This window comes from Meles meles, chromosome 7 (genome assembly GCF_922984935.1).
Source record: "Meles meles chromosome 7, mMelMel3.1 paternal haplotype, whole genome shotgun sequence".
NCBI lineage: Eukaryota > Metazoa > Chordata > Mammalia > Carnivora > Mustelidae > Meles > Meles meles.
Window position 1 is genome coordinate 145,653,377 of NC_060072.1, and position 19,099 is coordinate 145,672,475.

General features: G+C 42.8%; 1 protein-coding gene across 3 annotated transcripts in view; it reads right to left on the reverse strand.

Moving 5' to 3' along the window:
- Positions 1-18,781, reverse strand: part of TASOR2 (transcription activation suppressor family member 2) — a 77,233-nt gene extending 58,452 nt beyond the window's left edge. For 2 of the 3 annotated variants that reach the window (XM_046011184.1, XM_046011183.1), the window contains exon 1: positions 18,592-18,781. In XM_046011184.1, the coding sequence (XP_045867140.1) occupies positions 18,592-18,652 (61 nt within the window). In that variant the 5' untranslated portion in view covers positions 18,653-18,781. The remainder of the gene's footprint in view (positions 1-18,591) is intronic. The other variant, XM_046011186.1, reaches the window with a different exon arrangement.
- Between the last annotated feature and the right edge of the window lie 318 nt (positions 18,782-19,099).

Consider the following 19,099-nt stretch of genomic DNA (forward strand, 5'->3'; position numbering starts at 1 on the left):
AGTGCCCATTTCACATCCTCCTATGGTCTGGCTATCTCCTCCTCAAATTCTTTTTTTTTTTTTTTTTTTAAAGGTTTTATTTATTTATTTGACAGAGAGAAACCACAACTAGGCAGAGAAGCAGGCAGAGACAGAGGAAGGGAAGCAGGCTCCCTGATGAGCAGAGAGTCCAATGAGGGGCTCGATCCCAGGAGCCTGGGATCATGACCCGAGAGGAAGGCAGAGGCTTTAACCCACTAAGCCACCCAGGTGCCCCTCTTCCTCAAATTCTTATAATTCTGCTTTGTGGTCTTCATTTTTCGTGTTCTTCATTTTTTTTTAATACTTTATTGATACAGCTCACGGCATACAATTTACCCACTTAAAATGTACAATTCAATGGCTTTTGTCTATTCAGACCTGTGCAAACATCACTACTATCAATTTTAGACCATCTTGTCACTCCAAAAAGTTGTGTACCCCTCAGCCACTACCCTCACCCTTCAGTGCTTCCTATCCCCAGGCCCAGGCAACCATTAATTTACTTTCTGTCTGTATAGATTTGCCTATATGGACCATTTTATGTAAACGGAATCCCACAATAAGTGGTCCTTTGTGCCTGGCTTCCTTCACGCAGCATCGTGTTTTCAGGGTTCACCCATATGGGAGCATGTACTTCACTCACATTTCATTTTCACTGGCTCATTTAGAGCAAAATGGTACTTTACAGATATACCATATTTTCTTTTATCCAATCATCAACTGATGGACATTTGGGATGTTTCAACTTTGGGGGTATTAAGTACAATACTATGAATGTTAATGTACGTTTTTGAGTGGACATTTTTTCATTTCTCCTGAATATACACCTAAGAGAATGGCTGAATCATGACAAATCTATGTTTAACCATTTGGAGAACTGCTATTCTGTTTTCCAAAGTGACTGCGCCATTTTACCTTCTCATTAGCAGTGCATGGAAAGTTCTACCTTCTCCACATCATTGCTGACACTTGTTACTATCCTTCTGATTACAGCCATCCGAGTAAGTGCGGACCTTACTTTTAGGTTTATGTTGGGATTTTAGGTCACTTTTCATCTACTTCAAGAGGTCCACAAGCATTCTCATAAAGGGCCAGACAGTAAATACTTTAGGATTGTGAGCATACAGTCTCTGTTACAAAGACTCAGTTCTGCTGGTGAAGCATAAAAGCAGCCACAGACAATGTGTAAATGAATGGAAATGACTAGGTTCTAATAAAACTTTATTAAAAAAAAAAAAAGCGGTCACTTGCCTGGCCCTGATCTACACTGTATCAGTATTTGGGGGCTTTTCTTGTCATCTGTAGAAAACTGTGATGCACATCCTCCCACCTTAGCCTTTTCTTATACATTTCTATCAGGTAACTACTGCTTAGTAACAAACCATCTCAAAATTCAGTAGCTTATAGCCACAATCACTTACTACTGCTCACACTTCTACAATGTTGGCTGAATTAGGCTTAGCTCAGCTGGGGCAGCCCTGATCCATGTGTCTCCTATTTCCTTCAACCAACAAGCTAGGGAGGCATGTTTTTCTCATGGAAATGGCAGAGGTACAGAGAACAAATGGAGAATACCCAAGTCCTTTCAAGGTTTATTAGGCCTGAAACTAATATACTGTCACGTCTACCTGATATTATTGCCCAAAGCAAGTCACATGGCCAAACTCAAAGTCAAGGGGGAGTGAAAAAATCCCTGGGGTTCATAATGCAATTGATCGTGGTAATGATTGTACACCTTGTGAATATACTAAAAACCAATGAATTCTACCTCAATATTAAAAATGTTACAAAAAAACAAAAACAAACCAACAAAGAAATGCAGTTGTCACTGTATTTTGCTATGAGGATGCTGGGCAGATTCTTTGGTTTGTTTGTTTGTTTTTTTTTTGTATTTGAACAAGAAGATTCAGGGTGTAGGGAGGGATCAGAGAAGTTTTTAGGTCTATTAATGTAAGAGTTTCCTCTTCTCTGTTCCTGCATCCAAGGATTTTTGAAAAGATAATACGGTGCTCTTGTTGCCAATCCTCTTGTAACCTGCAAGTGTAATCTGGTTCAGGAGGGCCTATAACTCCAGCTCAGTTTTCCTCTTCAAGACTACTACAAGAGGCACATCCCTTGCTTTCCAAGGTCATATACTCACTTCTAGGGGTATTTTGCTAGCTCATCCTAAGATCTCTGGGCCACTCAGACACTTTCCAATTTCTTTCTGCTTTCCTTAACGGACACCGTCAGCTGTTCAGTCTTAGCCTGGTACACAGCAATTCTCTCTTAGGACGGGACTGTTTCTGGACTAAACAGCTGCTGGTCATTTCTGAGCTACGCTCCCCCTGCACAACTCTGCCTTTCTCACAGAACTGTTGGGGATTCCCAACAGTACTTACATATAATTCAAGTTTACAGGGTTTCTTTTTTTTTTTTTTTTTTAAGATTTTATTTATTTGACAGAGAGAAATCACAAGAGAGGCAGGCAGAGAGAGAGGAAGGGAAGCAGGCTCTCCGCTGAGCAGAAAGCCCGATGCGGGACTCAATCCCAGGATCCTGAGATCATGACCTGAGCCGAAGGCAGCGGCTTAACCCACTGAGCCACCCAGGCGCCCCTACAGGGTTTCTTTTATTCCTGCCCTTGTTCAAAGTGTAGTTTGGGCACTGCACCTCCCCTCCTCCCCATTCTTTTTTCTAGAAGTATGATGATGAAGAACTAATCTGGTCTTCTTCCTTCTGGAACTAAAGGTTCAGTCTGGTGATTTGATTTGGTTTTGTTCTCCTGCTTTCTTCTTCAGGACACCACACAGAAGACCCATTCAACCAGAAGCTCACCTCTTCCAGTTCTGGGACTTAAATAATGCTTTCCTCCCACTGTATAAGACAAAAGACCTCTTTGGTTCTCCATTTTTATTTACTCACTCTTATTTTCTAATTCTTGTGGCTATTTTATTTTGGGGGAGAATTCTTCAGCTTTATTATCCAATCATTATTTATTTTTTCCTGCTCTCACAGAGATCTTTTCTATTTCCTGAATAATTTCGCTTTTTTAAAAAATAGAACCTCTTCTTTCACAGATGTCATTTCTTTTCTCTCTAAAGGAACCATAGTTTTATTTGGTTCAAGTTTCTTCTGTTACCCGCAGTAAATCTATTTCTACCAAGATCCTTTTATTTCCTACTTGTTTATTCCTGTTTGGTTTCTTTCTTTCTTTTTATTTATTTGTTTGAGAGAGAGAGTGAGTACCAGCAGGGGGAGGGGCAGAGGGAGAAGCAAACTCCCCACTGAGCAGGAAGCCCTACTCAGGCTCAATCAGGGACCCTGGGATCATGACCTGAGCCAAAGACAGAGGCTTAACCGACTGAGCCACCCAGGCACCCCTTCTGTTTGGTTTCTTTTATGTTAGAGAATCCCACCAAATGGCTGGTGATCCTTCGCTGTCCACATGTGAGGCACTTACAGCTGACTACGAGGCCGGCACATAAACAATGTCTCTGACCAGCAGCTCTCTCGCACTCTCTCTCTTTCTCCCTCTCCTGTGATCTGATGGTGATGCAGCTATTTAATAGGGCGAACTCCCAAAGTCTGTATCCGCTAAATATTTTACCAGGGTTGATGTTTCCCCAGAAACGAATCCTTTAATATCTTATGGGGGGGGGGGAGGGCTTGACTCTTGGCTCTGAAGAGTCACGCAGCCAGCCAGCTCTGGCTTCCCTGCTCAGTAAGGGACTTCCACTTAACCCTCATCCTGGTTTCGGTGCTCTGCTCCAACCCAGCTGCCTCGGCCTCCTGAATGTGATCATCTCCCGCAGGTGAGCCGTCAGTGCCCTGTCTGGGTAGAAGACAGTTGCCCTAAGCAACTATCTAGAGGCGAGAAGCAGGGAAGGGAATCTAGAGCATCAAAACTACCAAAATCACCACTTAATCGTTCTACTTCTGTGCCACCCTATAATCTTGCCTTGAGAAATACTTTTAAATTCCAAATCCTGAGCTGGTGCCAGACTGCTGGGAGTTGGCTGGCTTCTTGCCGGCTGACTGCTCTTCGGCTTTCGGCAGTCCCTACTCCATAAAGCCACACAGGACTCGCCATCTTCGTGCTAGTTCCCCAAAGGTGGTTGCACCTGGCATCTACTTTTCCATTCTTTTTGTCAATTTATATCTTTATTCTTTTACTGCCACCTCAGTGGGATTTCCAGAGGGTGTATACAATTGGACAAGTTAAACTAGAAGTGTCTACTTAAACTAAGTCTTAATTTCTTCATTTAAAAAATGTGGAATATACCCTCTAACTCTGGTAGCTATGACTACCAGTATTTTGTATTTTAACTTCTACAATAATGAAGACTTCATTTTATTTACCACATACCAAAGTGCACATCAAATCTTCAATAAATGTTTCATTTAAAAAGAATTACCTTTTAATGCATATGTACTCAATAAGCATGTCCTCAAATACAGAAAAAGTACAATCTTCAAGAGTCCTTCAATGATATTTCTTTCAAAAGCACTCTGTTCCTTTCTGAGTACTTGTCATGATTTATAACAACATATTCATAACTACTTCATTAATGGCTAATTCCCTAATAAACCAAACCCTATAAGGGCAGAAACCATTTCTGTTTTGTTTACCTCTGATTACTCAGCAACCAGCCCAGTGCCTGGCATAGAGTAAACATGTATTTGGTTACTCAATGAAAAAATAAATAACATTTATGCTACTTAATCTGTACCAAAACTCAGTAAAAGGAATAAAGCTTCCCATTTTTTAATAAAGCAGCTAAATGCTTTATTATTGGGTACTAAATGCAGTGCCCAAATCTGACAAAACATAAAAAAGGAAATTAAAGACTTATTTCTAGTATGAATATTAATACTAAAATCCTAAAATATATGCAGTGGCAAAGAGAATCTATCAGGAGATTAAAATAACAGAGATCAATTCAGATTCATCATAGGACTGTTAAGAATTGGTTCAATAAAAAGGAAATCCATAAATTTAACTAACCACATTAACAGATGAAAGTAAAACAATCACAGAGGGGCTGCTGGTTGTGGGATAAGGTAGGAGAGCCAAATGTCACTGTCAAAACAAAGTTACTATATACATATTTATATTATGATGCCTTATAATGTGTACATTTTTGTTGCTGCAGACTATTTTTAAAATTTATGCATTTTTTGCCATACTTAATCTAAAAAACAAATTAAGATGCTCCCAAATAAAAGCTGTTGATTTAGTAACATAGAAAAATATCCTACCACACCAAAAGCTAGAGTAGCCAAATTTATATGGGACAAAATTAGATTTTAAACCCAAGACTGTAACAAGAGATGAAGAAGGGCCCATCAAGAAGCTATATCAACTGTAAGTATTTATACACCCAACTTGGGAGCACCCAGATATATCAATCAATCAATAACAAACATAAAGAAACTCACTGATAATAACACTGGGAAATTAAAGAAAAACTAAAAAAATACATGGAAGCAAATGGAGATGAAAAGATGACAGTCGAAAACCCTTGGCATGCAGCAAAGGCAGTCCCTAAGAAGGAAGTATATTGCAATACAGGCCTACCTCAAGAAGGGTTTACAGGGAACCACAAAGGACCTCGAATAGCCAAAGTAATCCTGAAAAAGAAGAGCAAAGCTGGAGGCATCATGATTCTGGACTTAAAGCTACATTACAAAGCTCGAGTCATCAAGACGGGTGGTACTGGCACAAAAGCAGACACACAGATCAGTGGAACAGAACAGAGAGCCCAGAAATGGACCCTCAACTCTACGGTCAACTGATCGTGCACAAAGCAGGGAAGAACATCTACTGGGAAAATGGCCGTCTCTTCAACAACGCTGCTGGGAAAACTGCACAGCCACATACACGCAGAAGAATAAAACCGGACCATTTTCTTTCACCATACACAAAAATTCACAACGGATTAAAGTTCTAAATGTGAGACAGGAAACCATCAAAATCCAAGAGAACACAGACACCAACCTTTCTGACCTCGGCTGGAGCAACTTCTTACTAGACACATCACGGGAGGCAGGGAAAACAAAAGCAAAAGTAAACTATTGGCACATTGAGATAAAACGCTGCATAGCGAAGGAAATAATCAACAAAATTAAAACGCGGTCTATGGAAAGAAAGAATGGAAATGACATATCTGATAAAGGGTTCGTATCCAAAATCTATAAGAAACATATCACACTCAGCACCCAAGAAACAAATAACCCCATTAAGAAATAGAAGACATGAATAAACACTTTTCCAAAGAAGCCATCCAGATGGCTAACAGACATAAAAAGATGCTCAAATTACTCATTAGCAGGGAAATACAAACCAAAACCACCACAAGAGGGGTGCCTGTGGGGGCTCAACCAATCGGCTGCCTTTAGCTCGGGTCATGATCTCGGGGTCCTGGGATCAAACCCCGTGTCGGGCTCCCTGTTCAGCAGAATCTGCTTCTCCCTCTCCCTCTCCTGCTTCTGTTCCCTCTCCCTCCCTCTCTCTCAAATAAATAAAACCTTAACAAAACAAAAACAAAAACGATGAGATACCACCTCACACCTATCAGAATGGCTAAAGTTAACAAAACAGGGCAACAGATGTTGGCGAGAATGTGGAGAAAGGGGAACCCTCCTACACCGCTGGTGGGAATGCAAGCTGGTGCAGCCACTCTGGAGAACAGTATGGAGGTTCCTCAAAAAGTTAAAAATAGAGCTACCCTACAACCCAGCAATTGTACTGCTAGGTATTTACCCAAAGGATACAAAAACACAGATTTGGAGGGGCACATGTTTATAACAGCATTATCAACAGCCAAATTATGGAAATTATGGAAAGAGACCCGTGTCCACCGACTGATGAATGGATAAAGAAGTTGTGGTATATATTTGCAATGGAATATTACTAAGCTATCAAAAAGAATGAAATCTTGCCATTTGCAATGATGTAGATGAAGCTAGTTTATATTATGCTAAGCAAAATAAGTCAGAGAAAGACAAATACCATATGACTTCACTCATATGTGGAATTTAGGAAACAAAACAGATGAACATACCAGAAGGGGGAAAAAAGGAGAGAGAGAGGGAGAGGGAAGCAAACCGTAAGAGACTGTTAAGAATAAAAAACAGGGGTGCCTGGGTGGCTCAGTGGGTTAAGCCTCTGCCTTTGGCTCAGGTCATGATCCCAGGGTCCTGGGATCGAGCCCCGCACTAGGCTCTCTCTGCTCAGTTGGGAGCCTGCTTCCCCCTCTCCCTCTGCCTGCCTCTCTGCCTACTTGTGATCTCTTTCTCTGTCAAATAAATAAAATCTTTAAAAAAAACCACTATAGAATAAGATTTTCATAAAAAATTTTGAAGATATAAATAAGTTTGCCATGTACAAAAGTTTAAATGTTTTCTAACGCCCAGATAATCATACACACAAGAAATAAAAACCAAATGACCTTAGCTATAAGGGCAAAATACGCGTACTCACTGTTTTACATTTCAAAAGATGACCTAGAATACTGTAAATCTATACCCCCAGCAGAGCTGTAAGGAGGGATGCCCTCTCTCTGGAAGTTCTGCAAGGCTTTCCTCACTCGGGCACTCAGAGAATCCAGTGAGGAGTTGGGAGCAAAGGAGTTGGGTAAACCTGTCAGTACCATCCAACCCGTCCTGGCGGCCCCACCGAAGTTCCACTCCGAAGGTCAAACACCTGGTCTGTCTCCCTCCCGGTCTCCTCTGCACCCAGCTCTAAGGGAAGACGGCCCGCTGGCAGCAGCGGGGCGGGGGGGGGGGGGGGGGGGGGGGGGGGCGCCGAGCTGCGGGTGACGCCCAGCTCCTCCCTCCTCACCTCATGGTGCGTGGGGGAGGGGGCTGCACCTCTGCCCAGCCTGCCTGTCGGCCCCCTCCCACCAGCGAAGTCCAGTGCGGTGGCCGGGGCGGCGCGGGGCCGCACCTTTTAAAAGTCAACGAGGGCCGCGACCGCGAGCCCGCGGAAGGCAGGCGCACACCCCAGAACCTCAGCCACAGAACCGGGCAGGGGGTTCGTGGGAGCTGCAATCTAGTTCGAGGGCTGGTCGAACAAGCAGACTGCCCTTGGTCTTCCTTCCTCTGAGGTTTCCCAACGCCCGGGCCTCCCAGGTGTTTGTTATTTTATGGTGTGTGCTCCCAGCTTCACTTTCTTCAAGGATCTTGCCCACAGGCTCTCAGGAATGATGCTGTAATGATGACGGATTGCAAGTCCCGGACCTAATCTGAAACCCACATCTGTTCACTACAGCGATCCCCAATTATTCTAAATCAGTGCCCCTATAAGCCGTTCCCATTATCGTCTATATAAAACCACCAGCTACAGTTTCATGGGGCTTTGCTGTACAATTTACAAAAACAGAAGGTCTACTGAATGATTTTGAGCGCTCCACAGATCCCGGGAGATGCTGGCATCAGCACTGGTGATCAGGATGCGGGGGCTCACCCACTAAGCCAACCAGCCCCAACAAAACCCACAAAAAATAAAACTTTGGGGGCCATGAAGTATTTGGCCTGACCTAAGGACATCTTTACTTTTGGCTCATGCTTTAACAAAGTTACTGAAGACGTGCACCTGCATTTCCTGACCATATCTGCATTTGCTAGAGGAAAATCTGTTCAGGAGATCCTAGAAAACCATTACCACCATTGTGTTGGACACATAGAAAACATACAGGAAAACCTTAACTCACAAAATTCACTTAAATTCATAAAGAATCATGTAGACTGACTATGTACTATTTCAAATAGCAAACACACTTTGAGTAGTATATCCAAAGGGAGAGAAATCGTTTTTGGAAACACATTTTGGAGGATTATATCCATTGTGTAAAATGAGGCATACTCATGTACTATGACTTTCTCATTTAAGTGTGGCATACTTACTTTTGGACATAATATTCACATTTCGAAGGTTGTTTTAACAATCCTCAGAATCCAACCTCACAGTAAAAAGTATTTTTATATAGCAAATAGATGCTTATAATCTTATATCTACCAGGTTTTCTCTCTTGCTATGCTATGTAAATTCTTTAGAGACCATACTTTCCACATTCAAGTTACGCACCTTTCATTGGAACTATTTCAAAGTTTATATGGTGTCATTTTTAGACGTCGTATAAAGTAACTGACCTTTTTCTGGCTCCTTATCAAACTGGATTTACTAATTTGTGCTTTATTTTTTTAAAAAAGGTTTTATTTATTTCTTTATTTGAGGCGGGGAGCACAAGCTGGGGGAGAGGCAGAGAGAAAGGGAGAAGCGTCTGCTTCCCCACCAAGCAGGGAGCCTGACATGGGACTTGATCCCAGGACCCTGAGATCATGACCTGAGCCCAAGGCAGACACTCAACTGAATAAGCCACGCAGGCGCTCCTAATCTGTGCTTTAAACTATCAGCTTGCAGTGAGATGGCTGCATTAAACACGCTACTGTATTTTATTACAAGGACACTGTTAAGTAATTTTGTACCTCTTCTTAAAAAATATTTTATTTATTCAGACAGAGACACACAGACACACAGAGAGACAGAGAGAGACACAGCGAGAGAGGAACATAAGCAGGGGGAGTAGGAGAGGGAGAAGCAGGCTTCCCACTAAGCAGGGAGCCCGACTGGGGACTCCATCCCAGGACCCCGGGATCATGACCAGAGCCGAAGGCAGATGCTTAACCAGGCGCGCCAGTTTTGTGCCTCTTAAAAGAAAATCCTAACGATAAATTTTTCTCAGGGACAATTACATTTTAAAACCTGCTTTGGATTCTTTTGATTACAGATGATGAAAGAGAAAGTGACCTAATCCATGCCGTAACAGGGTGACTTTTTTTTGCAGCTCACACCCCTAGAAACATCCCGTCCTGAAAGTCCTGGGCAAAGAATAGGCCTGTTCACTGACAGTGGCTCACCGAGAAGTAGGGGATCACCACAGGCTAAAGCAACCAGTCACACTGGTCAAACTAAATCCCAGAAGTTGGGGCCTCGAGCATTCTTCTAACCAGGCAGGGAGCAGGTGTGTATTCAAAGGTTCTAAACAGGGTCTATTTCACCATGCCAAGGAAGGTAGTGAGTCTTTACACCGAATATAAGCAAGGGATTTAATTCTCCAATTCTCCTTCCCTTGCTAAGGGAAAGCAAAGTATGCTCCAGACACATTTCTTATGCTAAAAGCAGTAATGTTAAAAAGAAAAGCTAAATTTAAAACAAAAACAAAAGGCCAACTGAGTTAACCAATAAAAATAAAAACTGTTACTTTTAGAATAAATGAAATAATCTCTTAGCAAATATATTCAAAAAAGAAAAATTAAAAAACAGAACAAAAAAGAGACTATTACCACAAATACAAGGAAAGCATTTCTGAAATTATGTCATACACAATTTATACTAATTAATTTGAAAACTATAAAAATATAATTTGCCAACACTGATCTAAACAGAAGAAACAGCTAAATAAACCAATTATGATGCAAAAACTGAAAAAGGAGTCATAGTCCTACCCCTTCCCCAAAAGACTAGGTACAGAGTTTTATTGTCAGATTTTACTTCTCACTTACTGGATTATCAGATATCTACAAGTCTGGCAATGCATTCTGTTGGTGGAACTGTGGGAAACAAAGTGAAGAGAAAAGCAAAAGGACAGGAAAAAATACATACTATGTAGATGGAAAAAGACTGATTTATACTTTTAGATGGACAGATCAACAGAAATGGAAATTCACAGTTCAGGATTTATGAATAGCTAATAAACACATTTCAAAATACCTCCCGTTTACAGATTTAAGAAGCCAAACAATCCCCAGCAAGGTAAAGATACGCTGCATTGAAATAGCACAGCGCTAAAGACAAAGAGAAAAATACCAAAGCAGCCAGAGAAAAAAGAACTGAGACACAGCTGACCTCTCAGGGGCAATAATGGAAAAGACAAAGAAATGAGGGCTGAGATGCGCAAATGTGCTCAACACCCGCCAACCTGAACTGCTTTACTTAGCAGAAACATCTTCCGCAAATGACAGCGAAACAAAGATACTTTCAGGTAAACAAAAGTGGAAAGAGTTCATCACCAAGCAATCCTTCAACAACAACAAAAAAGCCATCCCAAAGAACATGCTTTGAGCAGAAGGAAAATGGCCCCAGACTGATGTTCTAAAAGACAAAAGAAGCAACAGAGAAAAGCAGTAAAAGTGTGGGAAATGTAATAAGCACTGACTGTAAAACACAACAATAATTCTAAACAGACCCCTTCTATCCAGTGAGAATCGTACTTAAAAATATTAAAACATATGATAACATATAAGCCATGCAGGGACTGAAGGAAGTCAAACTTCTACGGTTCTGGTACCATCTAAGAGTAAGGTAAAACTATTGTTTTTTTGCTTTGTTTGGGATTTTTTGTTTTTGTTTTTGATTTTTTAGATTTTTGAAAAGTCAAGGATGCATGATATTTCTAAGAGAATTATAAAAACCAAAAAAGAGAGCCGATTTTCCAAACTAGTACATGGGGAAAATGGAATGCTAGAGATATTAAATCAATATTTAAAAAATAGCAGAAGGGGGGGCACCTGGGTGACTGAGTCAGTTAAGCGTCTATCTTGGGCTCAGATCGTGATCCCAGGGTTCTGGGATCAAGTCCCACATCGGGATCCTTGCTCAGTAGGGAGCCTGCTTCTCCCTCTGCCTGCTGCTCCCTTTGCTTGTGTACTCTTTCTCTGACAAAAAATTTTTTTTTAAAAATTCAAAAACAAAGAAATTTCAAAAAAAAAAAAAAAAACAGGAGAAAGAAATATAGACTAGCCAGGGCAAACAGAAAGCAGAAAATAAGAGTAATTACAGTGAGTGTAAATCGGCTAAATGTCCCAGCCGAAATGCTTTAAAACTGCATTTTAAAATTGCAACAGATACTCTTTAAAAGAGACATCTAAAACATACAAGTGCACGAGTCTACAGCTATTTCAAAATAAATGAATTTTAAAAACACAGAAAGAAATGCATTAAAGAGAAAATCACAAAGCGCAAGTGATGAACTACAAGCAAGATGAATTAACAGTACAGAAGGGAGAAATATTCAATATCAAAATTGAAAAAAGGAGCCATAATTACACATGCTTCACATATTAAAGATAGCAAGAGCACACTGTTAACAACCATAAATATTAAAAATTCAGACAAAACAGAGACCTAAAAAATCTAAGCAATTGTAACAATTTTTTTTCAAATCTTGAGTAAACCATGTAACCACTAAAAAAAATAAATCACTAGTCAAAAATTTGCCACCAAAAAAACTTCAGACCTAAGTGGATTCAATGGTAAATTCTACCACAACTGGTTATCTATCTGAGAATAAAGTTAAATTTTATTTATACTCCTATCTACCCACAATTAACAATTCCAAATAAATAGACACAAAATGAAAATCTTTAAAATTAACTTCTATCCATCAAAAAACATCACAGAGAGGGGCGCCTGGGTGGCTCAGTGGTTTAAGCCTCTCTGCCTTCGGCTCAGGTCATGATCTCAGGGTCCTGGGATGGAGCCCCGCATCGGGCTCTCTGCTCCGCAGGGAGCCTGCTTCCTCCTCTCTCTCTGCCTGCCTCTCTGCCTACTTGTGATCTCTCTCTCTGTCAAATGAATGAATAAAATCTTTAAAAAAAAAAAAAAACAAAAAAAAAAGCAACATCACAGAGAGAAAAGGTATTTGCAACCCATTTTACTACCTAAGGATTAGTACCCAGAGCAAGTAAAAAAAAAAAGTCCAGGGATACCGGGTGGCTCAGTCCATTAACCATCTGCTTTTGGTTCAGGTCGTAATCCCAGGGTCCTGGGATCAAGTCCTGCATTGGGCTCCTTGCTCAGCAGGGAGTCTGCTTCTCCCTCTGCCTGCTGATCCCCCTGCTTATTCTCTCTCTCTGACAAATAAATAAATAAAATGTTTGAAAAAAATGTCCTATAGTCCAACGACCCAATAAAGAATAGAAATGGAGGTGCCTAGGTGGTTCAGAGGGTGAAGCATCTGCCTTCAGCTCGGGTCATGATCCCAGGGTTCTGGGACTGAGCCCCACATCAGGCTCCCTGCTCTGCAGGAGGCCTGCTTCTCCCTCTCCCTCTCCCTGCGCATGTTCCCTCTCTTGCTGTGTCTCTCTCTGTCAAATAAATAAATAAAATCTTAAAAAAAAAAAAAGAATAGAAATGGACAAGGGACATGAACAGTACACAGAGGGGGGAAAAAGCCTCTAAACATATGAAAAGATGCTCAAACTCAGTCATAATTATCTGTAAACTGATTTATCAAACTACCAAAGAACACAAGTTGAACAAGGCATCCTGTGAGGGATTTTAGGAAAAGAGTCATTGCAATACACTGCAGGTAAACATGCAAAATCCCAAGAAAAAGCAGTTTGGCAGTATTTCTCAAAATTTCAAAGGCATTTAACCTTTAACCCATACCACCATTCTGGAAATTAATAGTACAGAAATAGCTGCTCACATACAAAATGACAACTCTACAAAATTTCTCCATGCACCACTGTTTTTTTTTAAGATTTTATTTATTTGATATATAGAGAGAGATCACAAGTAGATAGAGAGGCAAGCAGAGAGAGAGGGAGAAGCAGGCTCCCTGCTGAGCAGAGAGCCCGATGTAGGGCTCGATCCCAGGACCCTGAGATCACGACCCGAGCTGAAGGCAGAGGCTTAACCCACTGAGCCACCCAGGCGCCCCTGCACCACTGTTTTTAGCAGCAAAAGACCAGAAACTGATTATCTACTACAGACTAGTTAAATAAACTGGTACAGCCACACAATGAGAAATTGTTTTCCTATGCTGTAGAATAAGCATGCTACCTATATACTGCTTTGTGAAGATTTCCAAGATACACTGATAAATAGAGGGGAAAAAATGTAGCATAGAACAAATTAGGTTAAGAGAAATATAAAAACAAACACTGGGGAATAAGTTGGATAGGTACAGGAAAGAAAAGATTTTTCTTTGTATGATCTTTATGTATTTTCTAATTGTTAAAATGAATTATTCCAGTAATTTTTTAAGCAACAGGAAGCGCTCAACTTGCATATATAACAGATGTTTTAAAAATTCATACATATTAATAAAACAATTACCCAATAGAAAAAGTGGCAAAAACATGAATAAACATTACACAGAAGAAAACAAACATTTAACTGTTTTCTGTAATCTCAGAAATGCAGTTGAAAGCCACAATAATATTTTCATTTCCATGAGACCAGCAAAAAGTAAAAAGCTGGACAATGCCATACACGGAGAGAATGGGAAGTAGTGGCAAGTCTCATTCAAAATTAGTGGTGTATAAATCAGAAGTACTATTTGGGAAAAGTTAGACATTATCTAAATGAAACTGAACATGCACATACCCTCCAACGGATCCAGCAATTCCACTACTAACATGCCCAAGTATCGTACATATGCACTTGAGGATGAACAAGAACATTTACGGCAGCACTAATTATAATAGCCCCATGTTGGAAATAACCATTACGTTCATAAAGAATAAAAGAGCTAAGTACATAATCCGTTTACAATATGTTTTTAGAGTAGACCATGGTACTTCAATGAAAACTGATGAATTGTAGCAGTGGTTCCCAAAGTGGTGATGATATTTGGGTGGGTTTTCTGACCTCTATTGAAATGTGTCATCATCTGAGAGATCTACAGAACTCAAAGAACTCGTATCTACCATATGACCAATGTGTGGATGAAAGATCCCTTCAAAATGCAAGACAGACCAATGGGTTTTCATGTCACAGAGTTTGAGAAGTTCACTGACATGGCTTCAAATTTTACACTGCAGCTAACTTTTATAGAAACTGTTAGTTTTATTTTTATCTGATATTTGCTGAAACCTATCTTATAAGTTTATGAAAACATTCCTCCCTTTTCTAAATACACAAAAGAGTCTGGATTTTCTTCATATACTTTCAACCATAACAACATATTACAACAGACTGAATGCAGAAGCAGACATGAAACTGAATCATTAAAAATATTTGTGAAAATAGGGGCTCCTGGGTGGCTCAGTGGGTTAAGCCGCTGCCTTCAGCTCAGGTCATAGGCTCAGGGTCCTGGGATCAAGCCCTGCATTGGGCTCCCTGCTCAGTGAAGAGTCTGCTTGTCCCTCTCCTTCTGTCTCTCCCCCTGCTGGTGCTCCCCTTCCTTCTCCCTCATTCTCTCTCTCAAATAATAAATAAAGTCTTTATTTAAGGGCACCTGGGTGGCTCAGTGGGTTGGTTGGGCCTCTGCCTTCGGCTCAGGTCATGATCTTGGGTCCTGGGATCGACCCCTGCATTGGGCTCTCTGCTCAGCAGGGAGCCTGCTTCCCCCCGCCCCCCGCCTGCCTCTCTGCTTACTTGTCATCTCTGTCAAATAAATAAATAAAATCTTTAAAAAATATATATTTGTGAAAATGTTAGAACAATGCCACTCATCACTAATTTTTTTGGATAAGTTTTTTCATTAAAATATTATTTATATTAAGATATAACAGGTGTGTTATTTTCTAAGAGGTACCAATAAATACACCAATATATGACATATCTACCATATTTAAGATCAGTTTTAGTATCTAATTATATAACCACCATAAATGAAAGATCTTTAGGGTTCTCAATAAAATCATAAAGGGAGTCGTAAGACCAAAAAGCCTCTGAACTGCTGAACTACAGACATATGCTTCAGCAATGATGAATCTCAAAAACATAATGTTTATGTAATTCACAGATAAAGCTCAAAAACAGGGGAAAGAAAACAAACAGCTTGATTAAAAAAAAAATATGTGAAAAAACTACAGAAAGGCCAGGGAATAACTAACACAAAATTGAGGATGACCAGTGTGACGGCAGCAGCAATACACTGCTTCTGGGGAGAGGTACACACCAAAGCTTCTAAGGCACTTAGATATCCTTTTAAGCTGGGTACACAGATATACTTAAACAAACAAACAAACACCAGTACATATAAATGGCATACTTCACAACAAAAATTTTAATAGAAGAAACAAAGGGACATACCTACTATCCTAGAAGGAAAAACTCAAAGAATGCCTCTTCTCAAATTAATCTATAAATTCAATGCAATCACAAACAATATTCCAACAAGATTTTCTACAGAACTTGAAAAAATGGTTCTAAACATCATCTGGAAGAAAAATGCAAAGAATGCCCAAAGCTTTTTTCAAAAGAAAGTAGCAAGATCAGGCTCTCTGCTTAGCGCAGAACCTGCTTCCTCCTCTCTCTCTCTCTGCCTGCCTCTCTGCCTACTTGTAATCTCTATCTGTCAAATAAATAAATCTTAAAAAAAAAAAAAAAAAGAAAGTAGCAAGATATATTACAAAAGTACAATAATTAAAACAGTGTGGGAATAGGTAAATGGGTCAAAGAAGAGTTCAGAATGCAATTAAAAAAAAAAAAAAAAGATATGACCCAGTCAAGATTTCTTTTTTATCACCCAAAGAAGATAAAAATTAAAATGAGAAGTTACTTCCGGTTATTAGAAAAATTAGTAAGATGTTAAAGAAATACTGTTACCATTCGTGCTGGCTAGCAGGGAGCTACCTTTTGAGAGTGGATTTTATTAAAGAGTAGGATATTTGAGGGGCACCTGGGTGGCTCAGTGGGTTGAGCCGCTGCCTTCGGCTCGGGTCATGATCTCAGGGTCCTGGGATCGAGTCCCGCATCGGGCTCTCTGCTCAGCGGGGAGCCTGCTTCCTCCTCTCTCTCTGCCTGCCTCTCTGCCTACTTGTGATCTCTCTCTGTCAAATAATAAATAAAAATCTTTAAAAAAAAAAAAGAGTAGGATATTTGAGAACAATTCCATATTCTCATAGGAATGAACTCTACAGAAATACTATCGTTAGTTATGGAGGAAAACTTGACAATAAATATCCAGCAAAAATTAAAGACTGGTTTGATAAAGATACCATGCCTACTTTATTATACTAAGCAGATATCAAAACTACATTTGTTAGAGGCGCCTGAGTGGCTCAGTGGGTTAAAGCCTCTGCCTTCGGCTCAGGTCATGATCCCAGGGTCCTGGGATGGAGCCTCACATCGAGCCTCACATCGGGCTCTCCGATCGGCAGGGAGCCTGCTTCCTCCTCTCTCTCTGCCTGCCTCTCTGCCTGCTTGTGATCTGTCTGTCAAATAAGGAAAATCTTTAGTTAAAAAAAACAAACAAACTACACTTGTTAAACACTATGTCTCAGGCAAGTTTTTAGGCACTTTGGGGATTTTAATTCATTCAAGCATCCATGTCTGGAGTACAGGAGATGCTTCTAATAGGGTTCTTTTCAAAGAGAACTGGTTACATTTGGGTCAACGTCCTGAAAACCCCAAATTTCAAACACTGTTCCTGGTCTTTCTTAGAATTGTGTACACCCTGTCACTTTCTCCTCCTCTCTGCCGTGGGTTCTTGACCGCTGTGCCCAACACATCACTGGGCGCTCTCAGCTCTGGAAGGCAGTTTTTCAACAGAAAACATTCTTGGGCTGTCCAAGAGTATCTGCTTTGTCATAAAACTCCGGGGCAGGCTGACGACCCATCTCAGAGCCTACACATTCGCGTGTCACACCCTTTTCCCTTCCGGAGCTTCCTCAGGAGAACCCCGCGGGCTGCCGCCACCAGTTACTACGGCAACGCTCGCCCAACACTGAAGTCCACCGCGTCCTTCCCTAACCCGCCGTTCTGCCTGACCCGGGAAAAGCCGGGGAGGACAGGCGCGCCTAAATTTCGGGGTTTCAAACAGACAAGTACTAAGCGAAACCAGAGGGTTTCCCATGTGTCTGCCTCAAGGTCTGAGGTTAACCTGCCGCGCTCCTCTGCCACGTGCTGCTTGGTGGCGCTTGGGCTAGACCGCGGGGGAGCGCGGACCACCGGAACGACGACCGCCTGTGCACTCCTTGAGCTTCCTGCTACACGACCCCCGCCCCCGGGACAGACCCTTCCTTCCTTCCAGAACGACTCTGGAAGAGAAACGGTCCCGCGCCGCCGCGGGTCCACGACCGCGCCAGCCCAGAAACGCGGACTCCGAGGGCAGCCTTCACCGCCCGGCCGGTCCACAGCGCCCGGGCACAGCCCCACTACGCGCTTGCCGCGGCGCGCACGGGGACGAGTCCTCCGACAGGCGACTCAGCCGCACGGCTTCGGCGGTTCTGGACGCCCTGCCTCCAGGGGAAGGACGGGTTCCCGCCGCGCGAAATTCGGACGAAGCAGAGTCAAGCCCGGGTGGAAGCGTGAGCGACACCGGGAACCGCCACGGGGTGTTACGAAGTCCGGCTCATCCCGTCCGCCGCTCCGCCAAGACCGCGCTGAAAGCCGACGCCCCCTCCCGCCGCGTCACCCTGAGAACAGCGCGAACCGGCAAGACAGCGGCACCAAGGAAAGCACGCCGCGTCCCTCGCAACTTGGACGGTCTGTGCAAGGCAGCAGCGAGGCCCCCGGCCGACCACCACGGAAGCCCACGCGGCTAGCCGAGCACTGCGCCCTGCAGGCGGGGGCCGCTGTGCCCCCCACCCGGTGCACCAGCAGCAGCGGCCCCGGCGGCGAAGGCTTACCTGCCCCCCGCGCGGCCGCCGCCCCCGAGGATCTGACGTTGCTGCCCAGTCTCTCCCCCATGCTCCCGGCGTCCGCGTCTCCACGCGTGCACGTCCCCTCTCGGTCCCCCGCGGCCAAACGTGACAGGCGCGTCCGCACTCCAGCAGGCACCGGCCGCGCTCCGCCCGCTCCCTGACCCGGAGCGACTCTCCGCCCGCGGGCTCTCCAGCGGCCGCCCTCGGCGCTGTCTGCACCGGCGCTTCAGGGGCGCGCAGGACCCTCCACGTCGCGGCCCGGGCTTCCCCTCCGCCCCAGAGCCGGCTGCGCGGCCCCGGGAGCGCCCGGCGTCACTGAGACGCCACCGCGGGGCACGCGGGCCTGGAGACCAGGCTCCCAGCCCGCAGGCACCACCGCGCTCGTCAGCCAGACGTCGTTCTTCTCCCGCACGGTCCTAGGAAGGAACGCTCCCCGAGACGCGCCGCCGCCTGAGAGAACATGCCGATTATCCCAGACAGCGCTGCAGAAAAC